This window comes from Oncorhynchus kisutch, linkage group LG11, assembly GCF_002021735.2.
Source record: "Oncorhynchus kisutch isolate 150728-3 linkage group LG11, Okis_V2, whole genome shotgun sequence".
NCBI classification, from domain to species: domain Eukaryota; kingdom Metazoa; phylum Chordata; class Actinopteri; order Salmoniformes; family Salmonidae; genus Oncorhynchus; species Oncorhynchus kisutch.
In genome coordinates, this window is record NC_034184.2 from 76229774 (window position 1) to 76245360 (window position 15587).

General features: G+C 39.5%; 2 protein-coding genes across 5 annotated transcripts; both read left to right on the top strand.

Moving 5' to 3' along the window:
- Positions 1 to 383: 383 nt before the first annotated feature.
- On the top strand, positions 384 to 5497 carry commd3 (COMM domain containing 3). Of its 2 annotated transcripts, none has more exons than XM_020494268.2 (8): positions 384 to 562; positions 1217 to 1328; positions 1888 to 1951; positions 2070 to 2104; positions 3537 to 3597; positions 3750 to 3806; positions 3894 to 3956; positions 5193 to 5497. In XM_020494268.2, exons 1-8 carry the CDS (start codon positions 424 to 426, stop codon positions 5250 to 5252), a joined length of 591 nt encoding a protein of 196 aa, XP_020349857.1. In that variant the 5' UTR covers positions 384 to 423; the 3' UTR covers positions 5253 to 5497. The 2 variants fall into 2 exon arrangements, with proteins under 2 accessions (XP_020349857.1, XP_020349856.1); XM_020494267.2 differs by having other exon boundaries at positions 385 to 562; positions 3879 to 3956.
- A 127-nt stretch (positions 5498 to 5624) lies between these two features.
- On the top strand, positions 5625 to 15316 carry LOC109899213 (polycomb complex protein BMI-1-A-like). 3 transcript variants are annotated; one of them, XM_031835128.1, is made up of 10 exons: positions 5625 to 5720; positions 10704 to 10834; positions 11179 to 11275; positions 11514 to 11569; positions 11814 to 11864; positions 12176 to 12284; positions 12585 to 12630; positions 12937 to 13035; positions 13281 to 13361; positions 13850 to 15313. In XM_031835128.1, exons 1-10 carry the CDS (start codon positions 5695 to 5697, stop codon positions 14177 to 14179), a joined length of 1026 nt encoding a protein of 341 aa, XP_031690988.1. In that variant the 5' UTR covers positions 5625 to 5694; the 3' UTR covers positions 14180 to 15313. The 3 variants fall into 3 exon arrangements, with proteins under 3 accessions (XP_031690988.1, XP_020349854.1, XP_020349855.1); XM_020494265.2 differs by lacking the exon at positions 5625 to 5720 and adding an exon at positions 6377 to 6754 and having other exon boundaries at positions 13850 to 15316; XM_020494266.2 differs by lacking the exon at positions 5625 to 5720 and adding an exon at positions 9404 to 9981 and having other exon boundaries at positions 13850 to 15316.
- Positions 15317 to 15587: the final 271 nt, after the last annotated feature.

A 15587-nucleotide genomic window follows, 5' to 3' on the forward strand; every position in this document is an offset into this window, starting at 1 on the left:
CAGGACTAAAGTAAGCCTAGGACTAAAGTAAGCCTGGGACTAACGTAAACATAAGATTACTTCGTTAGGTTACCCTCCAACTTCTTCTGAGTGCAATGACGTCACGTCTATCAGTTCACCACCTCGAAAAGACCTTTGGAAATGGGGCAACAAAAGATGTAGTGCTCTGTCCTGTAGCCTCACATGGTCAATCATGATTTAGACCTACTCGAGAATAAACTATGCCAATATATTTTTCCTGAATGAAAGATAGGACTACTGTAGCCTAAATGAAACGTAAATACGTTGTGAAACTATAGATGTTTTCACTTCTGTACACGCAGTGAATGAACGCCGTGTGACTGTCTTATTTTATCCGTTCTGCATGCAGTGTCAGCTGATCGCGTCACGTGATCCGGTGTCGTGGGTCATTCCTCTCTCAAAATGGAGTTGTCTGAGTCCGTGCAGAAAGGGCTGCAGTCTCTAGCAGACGCGACGTTTTTCGACATGAAAACCTTCTCAGTGTTCATAGAAGTGGCTTTTCGCAGTTTGCTATCAGCCCATGCAGATCGTAGTGTTCTCGGTAAGACCGCTCTGCCTTCCCTTTTTCGTGTCGCCGTTTGTTTCTGCTGCTTCCAGAGCTTCCGGTTTATTCCCAGTTTGATTTGAAGGCTAGCATCATCAGCTTGAAAGCTAGCTTTATCAGAAAATCTCAATCTTGGAATATACGATACAGTGTAACACCCATCGATCTGAAACGTATCAAATGTAACAGTGTTCGTATCCTTAATGTTTTTAAGTGGTAGCGTAATCGGATACTTTGTAGCTAGTTATGGCCAGGAAATGTGACAATAGGCCTACTGATAAGGCTAGTGAGGGTGCAGGCTTGGCTACCGTTCTAAAATGATGATTTTAGGAAGCAATCTGGAACCAAAAACTTGCAAATGGCATTGCTCCCAATTACATTTTAGATTTTTATGAAGTTGTATGTTTCTAGTTGTAGCCGAAAAGAGTGAATTAATTGGGCTATAGAATGTATTGTGTGTGTGTGTGTGTGTGCTACAGAATGTTGCATGTTGTTAATTTGCATGATCAATTTGATCCCTTTTGGTTAAGTTACTGGAGAATATACACTCTAAAGATGATTAGGCTCACTATAAAACGGTTCACAGAGAGATTAGGATACAGTTATTATAGATGTGATGTATAACTGGTCATTGATTTTCTCTGATCATAGATCAGCCTGAATTTAAACGTCTTGACCAGAAGTTGCTGAAACATTGTCATACTGCTGCCACGACCTGCATACTGGAGGGGGTCAAACAAAATGCTGACAAATCCACTATAAGGTAACGCTTGGTCTCTCCTGTTATATTATTGCAAATGGAGCTTGACCTCTCTGAAGTTGGTGAATAATTAATCTTAACGGTCCCCCAGAGCCTGGGGACAATGTTGGAGGAGAATGGACCTAGACTGTATTTTACTGTCCACACAATGTTGGAGGAGAATAGACCTAGACTGTATTTTACTGTCCACACAATGTTGGAGGAGAATAGACCTAGACTGTATTTTACTGTCCACACAATGTTGGAGGAGAATAGACCTAGACTGTATTTTACTGTCCACACAATGTTGGAGGAGAATAGACCTAGACTGTATTTTACTGTCCACACAATGTTGGAGGAGAATAGACCTAGACTGTATTTTACTGTCCACACAATGTTGAGGGTTTGCCTTTGGCTTGATAAGATGATGCATGACAAAATGTGGAGCACTCTGCCATCGAGATTATTCCACTTCACCACCTACAAATCAAATCAGTTGGTCTTGATCAGGAAAAAGACAGTGTGAGTTCATTATGATTACTGTATTGATAAAAAATGGAGCTGATTTTTTTTGTCATTGCAGTGCGTGCCTGGAGGATGTTGGTTTTGATGCGGAGAGAACAGAAGTTTTCTACACTACGTACCAGGTGATAACTAACTTATTATGTTAGTAGCATGTTAATACCTTCTCATTGCAAAGAAGTTCATTTAAAATCCATTCCAGATCTCAACCCCAAACTGTCTTTTTTTTAATGTGTTCTCCAGAAATGTAGAAGTGATCTGGAAACTCTATTGTCAAGGTGAGATTATGTCTGTATTTCCTCTAGGCCAATTTGAAATGCCATAACAATTGATGACTGGAATTATTGCGGCTGAAGCTTTGAGTGGACAAATCTACTTGATTTAAAAAAAAATAGATTTAAAAATAAAATACTATATTGTCTGTTTGTACAAAAATACTTCTGGGTCACCACAGTACAGATACGTTTGTTCACTGTGGGCCCACATTCTAACACATCTCAGCAATGCAGACACAGTGGTATAGAAAATACTTTATCAGAGTTTGATTTGTGTTCTGTTTATTATATGGCTCATGGAACATCACTTTAGTGACGTCACTTTAGTGACATGACATCACTTTAGTGACGTCACTTTAGTGACATGACATCACTTTAGTGACGTCACTTTAGTGACATGACATCACTTTAGTGATGATGCAGTTTACACTTCATTAACACCCCTGTAGTCCTACAATTGGTATTGATCTCTTCCATTGACATTTTCCAGTAATATTATATATTTTGCCCAGTACACATTCCCATCCCCATTGAAACATCATGTACAGCCTAAAATAGAGGAGTGGACATTAAAACCATATAGAGGTTTTCATTGGATACAAATGTGTTTGTTTAATGTTTGAGTCATAGAAGTTTTGGGGTTTATTTCAAATGCATTGAACAGTTACAAGTGACACTGTGACATCAGAACATATATATTCTTCATTTTCATAAACCCAGATGAGTAAACTGAATAAGCTTGATTAGCATCGTTGCAATTTAATGTGATTATTTTACACAATTTTTAGCTCAATTAAAAATAAAAGTTTATAGCTACTGAGCTGTCAGCACATTGACCATATCGCTTCAATATTTGTATGCTTCACTTTCCTAGAGAGCAGCAAACTAGGCTATGGAACTAGCCTAAATTAGTTCACATTTATTTGTGACTTATATTTTCGCATGGTCTCTTAATCGTTTAAGATTGTTGAATTGCCATGCAAATGTGACATGACATTTTGGTTCAAACAAATACTTTGAATCGGTTTATTTTCCTTGGAGAAAGTGCAGGTATTTTACGAGGAGCGTTTGTTTGTAGCGCATTGATATACGCTGCTTTTACGCTGTAATTAATCAAAACGAGTGGCCCCTTTTGTCTTCATCCTGACAAACAAACTTCAGAAATCTGAAAACTGTTTCTCTGGGCCTGTTCCCCATAGGGCTCAAGCAGTGATTAGACGTTTTTGATTTTTGCACGTAATATCACTAACACTTGGAATGACTCTGGTTTAAATAAACACATTTTTTTTTTCATTTAATAAGGCTACCGTTGAACAGCCTATAGATACATCTCTATTCATGGGATCATGAATGCATGCTCATTGCCTTGTGAATATAATATTTTAATACTATATGTATCTGGTAGCCTAATTCAGTATTTTGGTTATCGTTTTAGTTTAGGGAGATGCCCACCTCATATCAATGACGTGTCCTGGCGCCTGGAGTACTGTATCAAGGTATTGGTTGGTGATAAACGGCAATACGATCAGATAATTATGGTTTCTAAATCATATAGTGACTCGATAGAGCTATATATGCATATATATATTGGATACAAATGTGTTTATATATATATATATATATATCTCCAACTTTGTTTCCATGACAGAACGGGCATGTGCATAAGGTCAACGAGCCGTCCTATCTGATTTCATTAAACGTTGAGGTATGTTCCTTTCCAGAACCCAATGATCTAAAACTGTTAGGTTATGATGACACGTTTAAATACCAATGTTAGCCTATACTTTTACAGAATGCCAACAACGGAGGATCGTCAGAAGATCTACATTTTAGCTGCACGATGGAGCAACTTCAGGTAGCTAATGTGTTGTTGTAGCCTATATGGAATGTGGGTCGATCCATTAGTTGGTTAAGGTCATTTCACAGAAAGGCTGTGATAGTGTTTGACATACAATTCTGAATGTGCTATTGATTTGAATAGACACAACTGTATTTTCCAATTCAGCATTCGGCTCCTTTACAGATCTGTAGGCCTATATCATGAGCGTTTAGGTCCACGTGAATGAGCACAAAGACAATCACACGGAGAAAAAAAAAACGTTTCGTTTGCAGCCTGCAATTAAAATTATTATTACACTTTTTCTTGAATAAGATGTCTTTCAACAATGTGTATCTAGATGGGTGTATATCTACTATATTTAGCAGAGATGTAAATCTTATCCTACAAAATAGCTGTATTTTAGTCCATGTGCAGTAATCTCATTTCAATATTGTTCTGGAGACTGTTCGATCCATCGGGTTTGACCTTTTTTCCCCCCTCAAATTTATTCTAAATATGCATCTATTTAACAGAAAAACAATGGTGATTTCAATTCATATTTTTCAGTAATATCTCAAATTGTCGGTTGCCAAATCATCCATTTTCTGTGTGGATATTGATGGAAAGACTCGGCGGTTCAGCTTTTTTGACAGGGCATGCAGTAGTCTCAGGAATGAAAAGTTTAGCCTAAACCTATTCTTATCCTAAAACAAAAAGTCTCAATTGCGGCATGTTCTTTAAACTTTTGCTTAATTGAGTTCGATGTAAACCAAATCCCTTATACTTTCAATGTCTTCACTGCGACCTGAGGTTGTCTGCTTCAACTTGTCAACATCTCATGCTTTGGCTTCTTCACTACATTTGAACCATGTAGCTAAAGCTTCTATCCAGTTAATTACATTGAAACAGCCCCATAATGTATTTGGAGAGTTTACTTTGTGCCAAGAGATAGGGAGTTTGTTCATGTGTTCGGAACACTGTTTTGACCATTTTGGGTAAGATGAACCTGAACGGTTGCATTCCTTTTTAGTTGACGAACATTATTATAATAAAACATTCCGTTATGAATTGAAAAGGAATCGACTCCCATCCTTCCAGGTTTTAGCAGAACAGTTCTTGGTCATCTGATTTACATGGAGTGACTGAGGCAAGGTTATAATTTATATTCAACATAGTTTCTGCAGTCAGCGAGGGAAACCATGAAATGGTTTGTGATTCAAACTCTCCCTCGTTCACTGTTTTGTAGAGGACTGACTGTGACTTTGTTTCCAGGATTTGGTGGGAAAGATGAAAGACGCTGCCAAGAGTCTCGAGAAGGCTACGCAGTTGTAAACTTGCGTTGTGCTCGAAGCGCCCTGCAAGAACTGTGGAATCCGGTTTCTCACGTGACCCCTCTTCTCTTCTCATCTACTCCACTCTTCTCTCTTCTCAAAGCAATGAAGTTCAGCGATTTCAAGCGGTGTTGATATTATTTGTGTCCGCATTGTATTTTATACTAATTTCTTTCGTAAGTATATATACTGTTGGTTGTCTGTTCTGCAAAGATGTATTGTTATCAATAAATACGTTCAATGAAATGCATGTTTTTTTTCTTTCTGGGAACTTGCAGGCTGAAGAGGAGAGGAGCCAAATTATATTAAAGTAGGTTATATAGTCCAAGACACATCCTTCATATCATCTCTAGATATGTAGTCTATGTAGAGAACACTTTCTGCCTGATATGAGCTTGTAGGTATTTTGGAAAGAGACTTTGCCAAAGGAGGATTTGTGCCACATGACGACGAGAGTTGAAGGCGACAGGTATTTGTATCAAACAAATAATCCAAATTGGAGAGAACCTCGTGTCAATGGTGAGGATGTCGTTACATATCTAGTTTATAAACTGGTGTCAATGCACTGTGGCAGTCATAATGGCTGGCCAAAGGGAACTGCACAGTCTACAGTTTATGGTTCAGAGCCTCGTCCTATAGCCGAGCTATTGTAGCCTACAATACTTCAAATTCTTAAACATTGGAAGATGCCCCTCTTTTCAGGTCGATCCTAAATTAGTACGCTATGGGGTCATCGGTTATGGAATATAAACACCGTAGCTAAAGATTTCCATCGGCTCTGGTATGGTATGTTGGCAAAGGTATCCAAAGCATTTATGACAAAGACGCATTTTGCCAAGCTCATTCTTTTGGAAATAGTCATGGGGGAGGCACAGAATAGAAACGGGAGTTGGAAAAACGCACGCTGGCTATTGTTTAGAAAACATCGGTGCTGTATTATGTTGTCGCTTTAAGTGCCACTAAAACGTTCAAAGTAAATGACCCAATCAGTCAACATGATGGGCTTTGGATAACCTAGATATTATTTGTGTCATTTTCCAAAGCATCATGAATTGGCGAGCCTTCCGAATACACCGACACAAATTTCCAGGCCACCCTTAAGGAATGATAGCACGTGACCAGAGCGGGGCGGTCGAACTACAAGCCATTTTGGGGACGGTGTCAGTTTCTACGGAGCCACACTGCTGCATTTTTCAAAGAGCCGATTTTGGAGGCAAAGTAATCAGGAACGCAAACACACCATTCGGAACGCACAGCCAAAAGTCTGAAATCTTCGACAACGGAGGACACTTTACGCACCTAAAGTGCACAGCAGGAGAAAAATACGAATTTTACGCATCTGAAATGAGCCCGGGGTTGCCTTGCACTCTCCGCAATTGACAGCGTCTGCAGCTCGTTCGTTTCAAGATGGCGGCTGAGCTCGAATTAATTTACTGCTGATCGCCTCCTAACTTTCATTGTCTCTCCGTCTCCAGTCTCGCAGATCGCCAGCCGAGTCTCTAGGTATGTATTATTCGATATATATTCTTACCAACGGACGAATAACGAGTGTGTTTTCGGCGTTTAATTGTGTTGTTCTGCGGGTTTAAATGGGGTTCCAGGAGGTGGTGGATGTGAGGCTTTGACGGTGTCTCGCGCACACGGACGTGGAGCTCTGTCCTTGCACTGCTTTTTAAATTTGGTTCCCTTCACGTGTATGTCTTGGTTTTGTGTTCAATAAACCAGCGCACCACATGACGTAGTATTTCATGGAATGATCTGTTATGCGTGTTCACGGAGAGTGTTTCTGTGACATTTGTTAGATTTCCACAAAGTCTGTGATCTCAATCGAACAGGACGGAGATGGGTGAGGTGTTTACGGCAGCACACGGTTCAATGGTTCTCCTGGTTGGTTTGGTTCCATATACTGTCCCCATTTTATAGAAATAGGATCCTTTGGATGTTGGGGACAGATCGGTGTGGTTGCATTACGCCCACGTCGCCAATTGTTGTTTTTATTAACTTAACTCCCCTCTTGGTGAACGGGTCCTCAGTAGCCTATATGGTGGAGGGTAAACAATTTCAATTATTAATGAAAATATCGTCACCAACAGTTGTAAAATATGGATTTGAACGTACACACGCAAGCTGAGTGCATAACGATGTTGACGCACATGAATCATGCATGAAACCAATTTTAGGATTTTTCTTACGTTGGCTACAAAAGTCCATTGATTGTTTGAGTACAAGGGTCTTGTCAAGTAGCTTACCATCTTGAAATGATCTGTAAAATTCAGATAGGCCTATTTACTATTGAGTTTTACCATCCGTAGCCTCCTTGATGTTGTATTGGGCCTTCATCAGCCAACATGAGTTTAGCGCGGATGTTTGTTTTTTCCTCTGTTGAAACCAACACTGGACGCTTTATGTTAACTCACAGTAGAGCATAACATGTTTTATAAAGTGGGAACGTGCATAATAAATTAACCCTGCAAAGATCAGACATGTCAGACTAAGAACGTTTTACAGTGCTAGAACATTCTCTTGCTGGATTGGTTTGATACACTATGTGTTTGCATGGATCAATGGCGTCTGCTACGTGTATGCCTTGCTTCGTAATAACATAGTTATGATCAGGTTATCAACCTGCACATGCTGAGTGGGAGATGATCTGTCATGTGGAAAGGTGCTGTTTGGTACTGAATATATATATCCTAACGTTGTTTGACAGTTGACAACCTACCAATAGAGGATTTATGTGGGAGTGAGGTTGCCAACGTCAGTGCTTGTTTACTGTTGTGGCTTGATTTATGTTGATACAATGTTTCTGTTTGTGATACTTGTTGAAGTACAACTTTGACGCCCAGGCAAAAAAAAAGAGATTTCAAAGTTGACTTATTGATCAATTCTATAAAGTGAGGCCTCGTCTTTCCCATAGCGAAATTAATATCCGAAAATGGTGACGCAAATCCAGCTGCTGATGAATATAGATTAGGGTTCCATCCAAAAAATGTCGAGAATGGTGCAGGGTATTATATATAGACCAAAAACAGTCAGCACTCGAGGACGAGGAGATTGCTATACTGTATTATCTGTATTCATATTGTATTACCAGAGAAGAAATAGTGTATATTGTGTTTAGATTATACATGGTTGATGCTCCACTTTTCCTTAATTATTTTTTGGGGGGAGACAAAAACCTGCCTGTCCTACATACCATTTTCAGCCATTCCTTTTATACCTAGAGAGAAATCCAGAGTTGCGCCATGCAACACACAGTTCATGCATGACCCAATGTGCTAGAGTACAGTACGCTAGAATGCAATTGGGATCCAATCTTACCAACATTGTTATTGATAATACCGCTGTTTTATGAGTCTCAACTAAAATGTATCTGGAAATACATTTTTAGGAGACTTTTTCCTCTGGTGCTTTATTGATGTTTTCGAGTTGTGTCCTGGGTAATATATACATGTGTTGTTCCATAGTGATGCTTGCAGAGGAAGTTACAATAGGCATGTTACTGCGTGGCAACATTTACTTTACAAAGGCTCTGCTATGACCAGTGCCAGTTGTGCAAACATCAGCTAGTTAATCGATTGATGGCGTAACAGGCTGTTTGCGTTGCACACGATGCGTGACAGCCACTGTAATGACAGCCACTGTGATGCCAATGTGGGATCCTTCACTGCGTTTCATTCAAATATATGTTTTTAATGACAGGAAGAGCTGGGTTATTCCACACCAGTGGAGTCCATATCGGTATTTTTATTCATCTATTTTTCTCAATCTATTTGACATAAGTTGCATCCTTATAAAATGACGAGCCCGGTAGTTTTTTCTTTCACCATACACGCAGAATCGTTCCAATTTATATAGCGCGAGCGTGCTGTTACGCATGACCAGCAGTGCCCATGTGACTATGTTTCTTGTTTGTTCGTGAGTTTTAGGAAGCCAAAAGCTTCTGCCACACAGAATCAGTCCATTTCCCCCATGTTTTGACTGAAGGCTCAGACGGACGCAGACCCATAGTCGTTAAGTTGGCACCGCAGTCACCATGTTGCAGAAAAAAAGCTAGTAGCCTATTAATGCCCCCCAAAAATGTATACAAAAAATATTGTGGAACTTATTTAAACTGTCCCTCCCTCCAGACAGTGTTTTTGAAACCTTTTCCTACACTACATTGCTGTTACCTGCTGGCTTTTTGAATCTGGCCGTTATATGGCACTTAATTCATGATCCATGTTGTGTTGGCTGATCAGTGGCGAGGTTTCTCTGGGGCTTCAACTTCATACGGGCAGAGAAAATACTTGGTCAATGTAATCTTAAGGTCGAGCCATGTTGTTATTGCACTGTGCCGCGCGCCCAGGCAGACTGCAGGATGCACACGGAAACGGCACAAGCAACGGAAAATATGTTTATCCAAACTAATGCGTAAAGCATGGGGATACGATTGGCTACCAGGAATTAGGAACCGAATGTAACTTGCGTCGGTGTGGAAATTGTTCCCGGTTGTCGGGAATCGCACTAATATATTCTAGCGAGGCGTTCTTTACAAAATGGCAGCCATGGTGTGGGGACTGACTGTACTCGCTTCGCGAGGGAAGGACTGATATTTATTTTCATAGCCTATTATTCGTCGTCACATTAGCATCAACGCGAGCGGTGATCGGTCTCCGAGCGAAGCAAGTCTCTCGGTATTGGTCACTGGCAAGATGCCAAGTAGTGCAACCTAAGTTGCCATAGAAACGGTAAGAATTTCCATGTGTGGTTACACCTGACACGGAGTGAATTATGTTCTGCCGCATCCTCAAAGGTTAAAGGATTCATTGAAGAATATCGTATTCAATATTGCAACTGGCCTGAATGATGTTGTCCATTATCATCGGGTTCCAATAGGCTAATAGAACGTTAGAACCCCCGTGCTTTGGCTCTTCTATACGGAATCGTTAGAATAGACGAGCTGGTGTAGGTTGGCTACGTGAGTCTATACAGCGTTTCTTCGTGTGTAGGATTATGAGATCCGTTGAGCGAGGACCGCAGTTCTCCCATATCTATCTATAGAGGAGCGCTGAGATGTACAGTATATATATGAACAATCCCAATTAAAGGATGGATTTATGATAACGCAGTGCCCTCAACAAATCCACACGGATCGACTCCCACCAATTGCTACCTATCAATCAAGCTCTAGGTCAGCGTCTCAAAAACGCCCAACCCCTTCCCAGTTTATTATAGGCTACTATTAGCATAACGTATGGTGTTTTTCTACCAGTAGAACAACAAAACATCCTTCCAAATGGTTTAATGAACGACCGCTTGATCAAGCTGTGAAAGAACTGCAGACCCGATCGATAGGCATTTATTGTTGCCGTCTGTTAAAAAAAAAAAAGTATCCTCAATTTATAAAAACTTTATTATAGATATAGGATACCCGTTCCTGTTAGATTGTGACTCTTCCTCTCCCTCGCAGGTCTCTTCCTTCCATGACGATGCATCGAACGACCAGAATTAAGATAACTGAGCTGAACCCCCACCTCATGTGTGTGCTGTGCGGTGGATACTTTATCGATGCCACCACAATTATAGAATGTCTTCATTCATGTGAGTGACACAGGCTGAATACAGACACGGGAATTGGACCAGTCATGAAATGATGGTTGTAAATTCACACTAGTTTATTAGTATTTATATTCCACTCTTACTTTCTCTTCTCATGAATGCATTGGTTCTGTACTATTCATGTCAGATTCACTAGATGCAACAAAGTACAAATCTAAAAAATAAAAACATGTGTGTGGCAATGAACAACTCTTCAATCTGAGATCCTAAGTGTCAGTTGCATTATTCATACCATTATTCATACCATATTTGAACTGTAGTGTGTTAGTGTAACAGAGTGTTAACCACTGATAAATGAACATCTGTTTTTTAAACTTGTGTTTCAGTCTGCAAGATGTGCATTGTACGCTATCTGGAGACCAGCAAGTATTGTCCCATCTGTGATGTGCCAGTACACAAAACCAAACCTCTGCTCAATATAAGGTAATGCATCACTTTGTTTCTTGGGAATTTTTTTAAATATTTAGCCGTACATTGTTTTGTCACATTTCTGCTGTTTGTTGCTATTATCCACCCAATGCAGTTAGATGTCATCAAAAGGATTGGTCTATTTCCATTAACTTTGGTAGGCTACTTTCTCGACATCTTTCAATTTATTAAAACCTCATAGCATGCAATGAGTTCTGGGTCAATATGACTGAGTATGAAAACTCTCTTCAAGGTCTGACAAAACCCTACAAGACATTGTCTACAAGCTGGTCCCTGGTCTCTTCAAAAGTAAGTGAAATCCCTCATATCAGTGATGGCATTGTCTTGTTCTCAGTGATGTCATCTGTATGTCCTGAATGGTTGATTATGCTGTTTAAAATCGGAGCGGCTGTCTCCCCTTGCTTGTCTCCCGTGGAAAATAGATTAAAACCCATCTACAGACACATGCTGAAATGGGTGCTATTTGTTTTGTGTTTTTAATCCCTATTCAAATAAACATTTGTGACAGAGTTTGTTTTTCCTCTTCCATTAGATGAGATGAAAAGAAGGAGAGACTTTTACGCAGCACATCCTTCTGTAGATGGTGAGTCTATTGGAAAGGGCAGCCAGGGTGCAAGTCCACTGGAGTTGTACCAAGTTCATTCATGTGTCTGTATATTTATAATAAGTTATATGTTATTCTCATGAAGTAGTTTTATTTCTAACCAAAGCGGTTGAATAGGCTGTATTTATTTCCTGCTCCAGTAAGATTGTCTTGATTTTCACCTCAAACTTCAATATATTATTAGTTGATTGTGACTAGGATTTCTGAGATCTCACTTTCACGGTTTTCAGTTTCTGAGGAAACTCTTGCAACTTGTTTGTTTGTTTGTGTGTGTGTGTGTGTGTGTGTAGCGACGACAAGGTCTAATGAGGATCGAGGGGAGGTGGCTGACGAGGACAAGAGAATCATCACAGACGATGAAATCATCAGCCTCTCCATTGAGTTCTTCGACCACAATAAGTACGTCAACAACATGTCTCTTACAGCCAGGCTTTTTGGAAATCATCCGATATACTTGAAAATGTCTAGGTGAATACTTATGGTTATTATAGTTCAGTGTGCTAAACTGATTAGCTCAGTTGTGTTCGTGTGTCTATTATTTAGTGTGCATGAACAACTTCCTTTCTAGAATACTTTTAATCTTGACTTTGGTTTTAGCAGTGTATTGTCATTTTTTTTAAAGTTACATTTCTGACCATGAAGATCTTGAGGTCATTATCAAGATGTTTTCTAACACAAGTGTGACGTTGTTTTTCTCAGGGCTAAAAAGACAGGCGTGGCGGAGGACAAACAGTCTAAAGAACAGGTAGGCTGCCTACTGCTGAAGCTCAGGAGCGTTCCTCTGTCAGATAGTTCTGGATAGTTCTGACACTGTTGTTGCACAGAGCCTATTGATTGGTTTCTGATATAGAGTTTTTCTTATATCTGGGCCTTTAAAGAACTTGTCTTCAAATCCAACTGCATGTCTCATGTCTATTTTCTATGATGGAACTGGACATTATTAATACTTTAAAGTAGAAAACAAAATATAGTGTGTAGTGAAGTATCCCTCAAATCCAATTGTCTTTAGAAACTATCTACATTCTCAGGAAATCTGTGTGTCCTCCTCCAGGTCAATAATAAGAGGTATCTGCAGTGTCCTGCAGCCATGACCATCATGCACCTGAGAAAGTTCCTCCGCAGTAAGATGGACATTCCTTGTACCTATCAGGTAAAGATTTATCTATTTTATTTTTAATTTGTTTGGCTTTTTAAAATAACACAGCCATATCTCTTGCATCACTTTTTTTTTAGATATATATATTTTTTATAAATAAGATGAATTTAGAAACATTAGTACAAATCACTGCAAGATGATTGGAAAATATATTATATCTGAGGACAATGGAAGTTGAATAGAAAAAAAATACTACTTAGCCGATTTAATAAAATAATTGTGTAATTTCTACAATATAGGTTGAAGTGATGTATGAAGATGAACCCCTGAAAGATTACTACACATTAATGGACGTAGCCTACATCTACACTTGGAGAAGGGTAAGAAACATAACATTAAAGGGGACATTTATAAAAACAGTTGAAAAAGGTTTTGACTTTGAGCATAAAGTTATTTACAATTTAACAATGGAAATTGTGAACTCCCAGGCAAGGAAGTTATGCCAACCTAATCCCCCCCCCCCCCCCCCCCCCCACACACACACGGTCCAGTGGAGACATTTATTATTTGAGAGTTGTATTGAATTCAAATTTCAAAAGATGTCTTTGCTGTTTGTATTTAAAGGCTATGTACATTTTTTACCAAGTTGGATGATTTAGTTTTTTGTAAATAATTATGTAGACAAATTGTTATTTCAACATTTTGCTCTGTGATATTTACACGGCCTATAGATCTACTGTGGAGTGTGGAAGTTCAAAGTTCAAAATATTTATTTCCCATGAAAGGAAACCTTTGAGAATTGCATGATCGCCCTGCAAGCATTCATTTTCTAGCCAAATTAGATCTAAATATTACAAATATTTTTCAGAATGGCCCTTTGCCGTTGAAGTACCGCGTCAGACCAAGTTGTAAGAAGCTGAAGATGAGTCATCCGCAGCAGGAGGGCCAGAACAGCACTGGTCGGTCCGCTGAGAGCGACTCTGCCAGCGACAAAGCCTGCAGCCCTGCCGGCGTCCCCTCCACCTCCTCCTTGCCCAGCCCTGGTACCCCGGTGCAGTCCCCACACTTCCCTCACATCTCCAAACCCGTCAACGGCGCCTCCACCTCGGCCCCTGCCCCTACCAGACCATTCCCCTTCGGAAACAAACCGCGGAAGGCCTCGCTGAATGGTTCTTCTTTGTCCTCGGGACTGGCCTGAAAACCGGGCCAACAGCCAATGCCAGACCGCTCTGCTAATATCTTCATGCCAATGTCGTTCCATTGTTGTAGACGCTCTCTTTTTGTTATCGTTGTTATAAATATATGATATATGTTTAAGTAGTGGAAGTGAAGCATTTCTATAGGAACATAGCAGGGTGGGACATTAAAGGAAAAATCTACTCTAACAATATTTTTGTATTTTTTTCCATTAGTACACTTGATTTAGTTCAAAAATCAAGTATTCAAGATAAGATGTTCAAGAAGCGAATTGTCACTTGCCACATCAACATCATGATGATGTGACATTTTGCTTCTTGAAAATCCTATCTAGAACTTGACTACTGACATGCTAAATAATCTGAGACTGTATTAACAGTGGAATAGTGATGACAAAAACACAACATTTTTTGTTTTTTTTGTGGATTTTTCCTTTAAGTTAGTGAAAGGGATGTTGGCCACCGTGAAAATGTTAGATTGGTGGTGAATGGCAAATTAATGTCCCCCAAAAGCTGCATTTTATTCCACAGATGTGACTGAAGATGGCCTTTATATTATTTTCTTAAAAGTGTTTTTTTCCTCAAATCAGAATGTGTGTTGATCCTATTTTAAGTGTGTATTTCGGCATGGTGATGAAACCTTGTAGGCTTTACTAATATTTGAAATGGTTGCCTCTACATTGTTCTTTCGATTGGCTTTTGGAAAGCATTTCACAAAGAAATATTAATCTATATAATGTGTAAACAACTATTGTAGCGTTAGGCCCACGATTTTAGGGGAAAACATACGAAATATCTACGTAAATGTAGCCTGCAGTGCTTTTATTAGGCTATACTCAAAATTGGAATCGAATTGCTTATAGCCTCAAACACCCTGAAGCCTTGCAGTCATCAAGCAGTTCAGAAAGTCAACACACACACACACACATGTATATAGCGAAATATATGCATATTTAATCAGTGATTGTCAAATACTTTGACCTGAACAGCCCCCCCCCCCTTCATTTCATGCTCGATGACAAATGTTTTGATGTCTCCCGTGTTCTTTGTATCTATCGCTCGATTATATGGACAACTATTGTATTGTTACTGTTGCACAGCATAAAAACATCTGAATAAATCATTTTACACTTAAAGACGCTGGGCTGTTTTTATTTTGGGATATCTGGTGGTGTCTGTATGTGCTTCTGTATTCATTTATAAAATATCTGTCAAGGGCCTATTTGGACAAATTTCCCTAGATTTGTCTCTTTGAATGTTTTCATTTTGGTTTCATTCATGCATTGTTAAGTTAAATATCCGTTGTTTTGTTGTTCAAATAATACGAATTGGCAGACAAAGCAGACCACCAAGGACATTTTGAAAAGATGGACAGATGTCTCTTACTGGCGCAGCACTGATTTAATTGCA

What these genes read in the sequence shown, in the direction of transcription:
- LOC109899213 (XM_031835128.1), top strand. Translation starts at nt 5,695, where the DNA reads ATGACGACGAGAGTTGAAGGCGACAG. An exon ending in TATAGAATGTCTTCATTCAT is followed by an intron (nt 10,835 to 11,178) that starts GTGAGTGACACA and finishes CTTGTGTTTCAG; the next exon opens with TCTGCAAGATGTGCATTGTA. An exon ending in ACATTCCTTGTACCTATCAG is followed by an intron (nt 13,036 to 13,280) that starts GTAAAGATTTAT and finishes TCTACAATATAG; the next exon opens with GTTGAAGTGATGTATGAAGA.
- commd3 (XM_020494267.2), top strand. Translation starts at nt 424, where the DNA reads ATGGAGTTGTCTGAGTCCGTGCAGAAAGGGCTGCAGTCTCTAGCAGAC. An exon ending in TGATTTCATTAAACGTTGAG is followed by an intron (nt 3,807 to 3,878) that starts GTATGTTCCTTT and finishes TACCAATGTTAG; the next exon opens with CCTATACTTTTACAGAATGC. An exon ending in GCACGATGGAGCAACTTCAG is followed by an intron (nt 3,957 to 5,192) that starts GTAGCTAATGTG and finishes CTTTGTTTCCAG; the next exon opens with GATTTGGTGGGAAAGATGAA.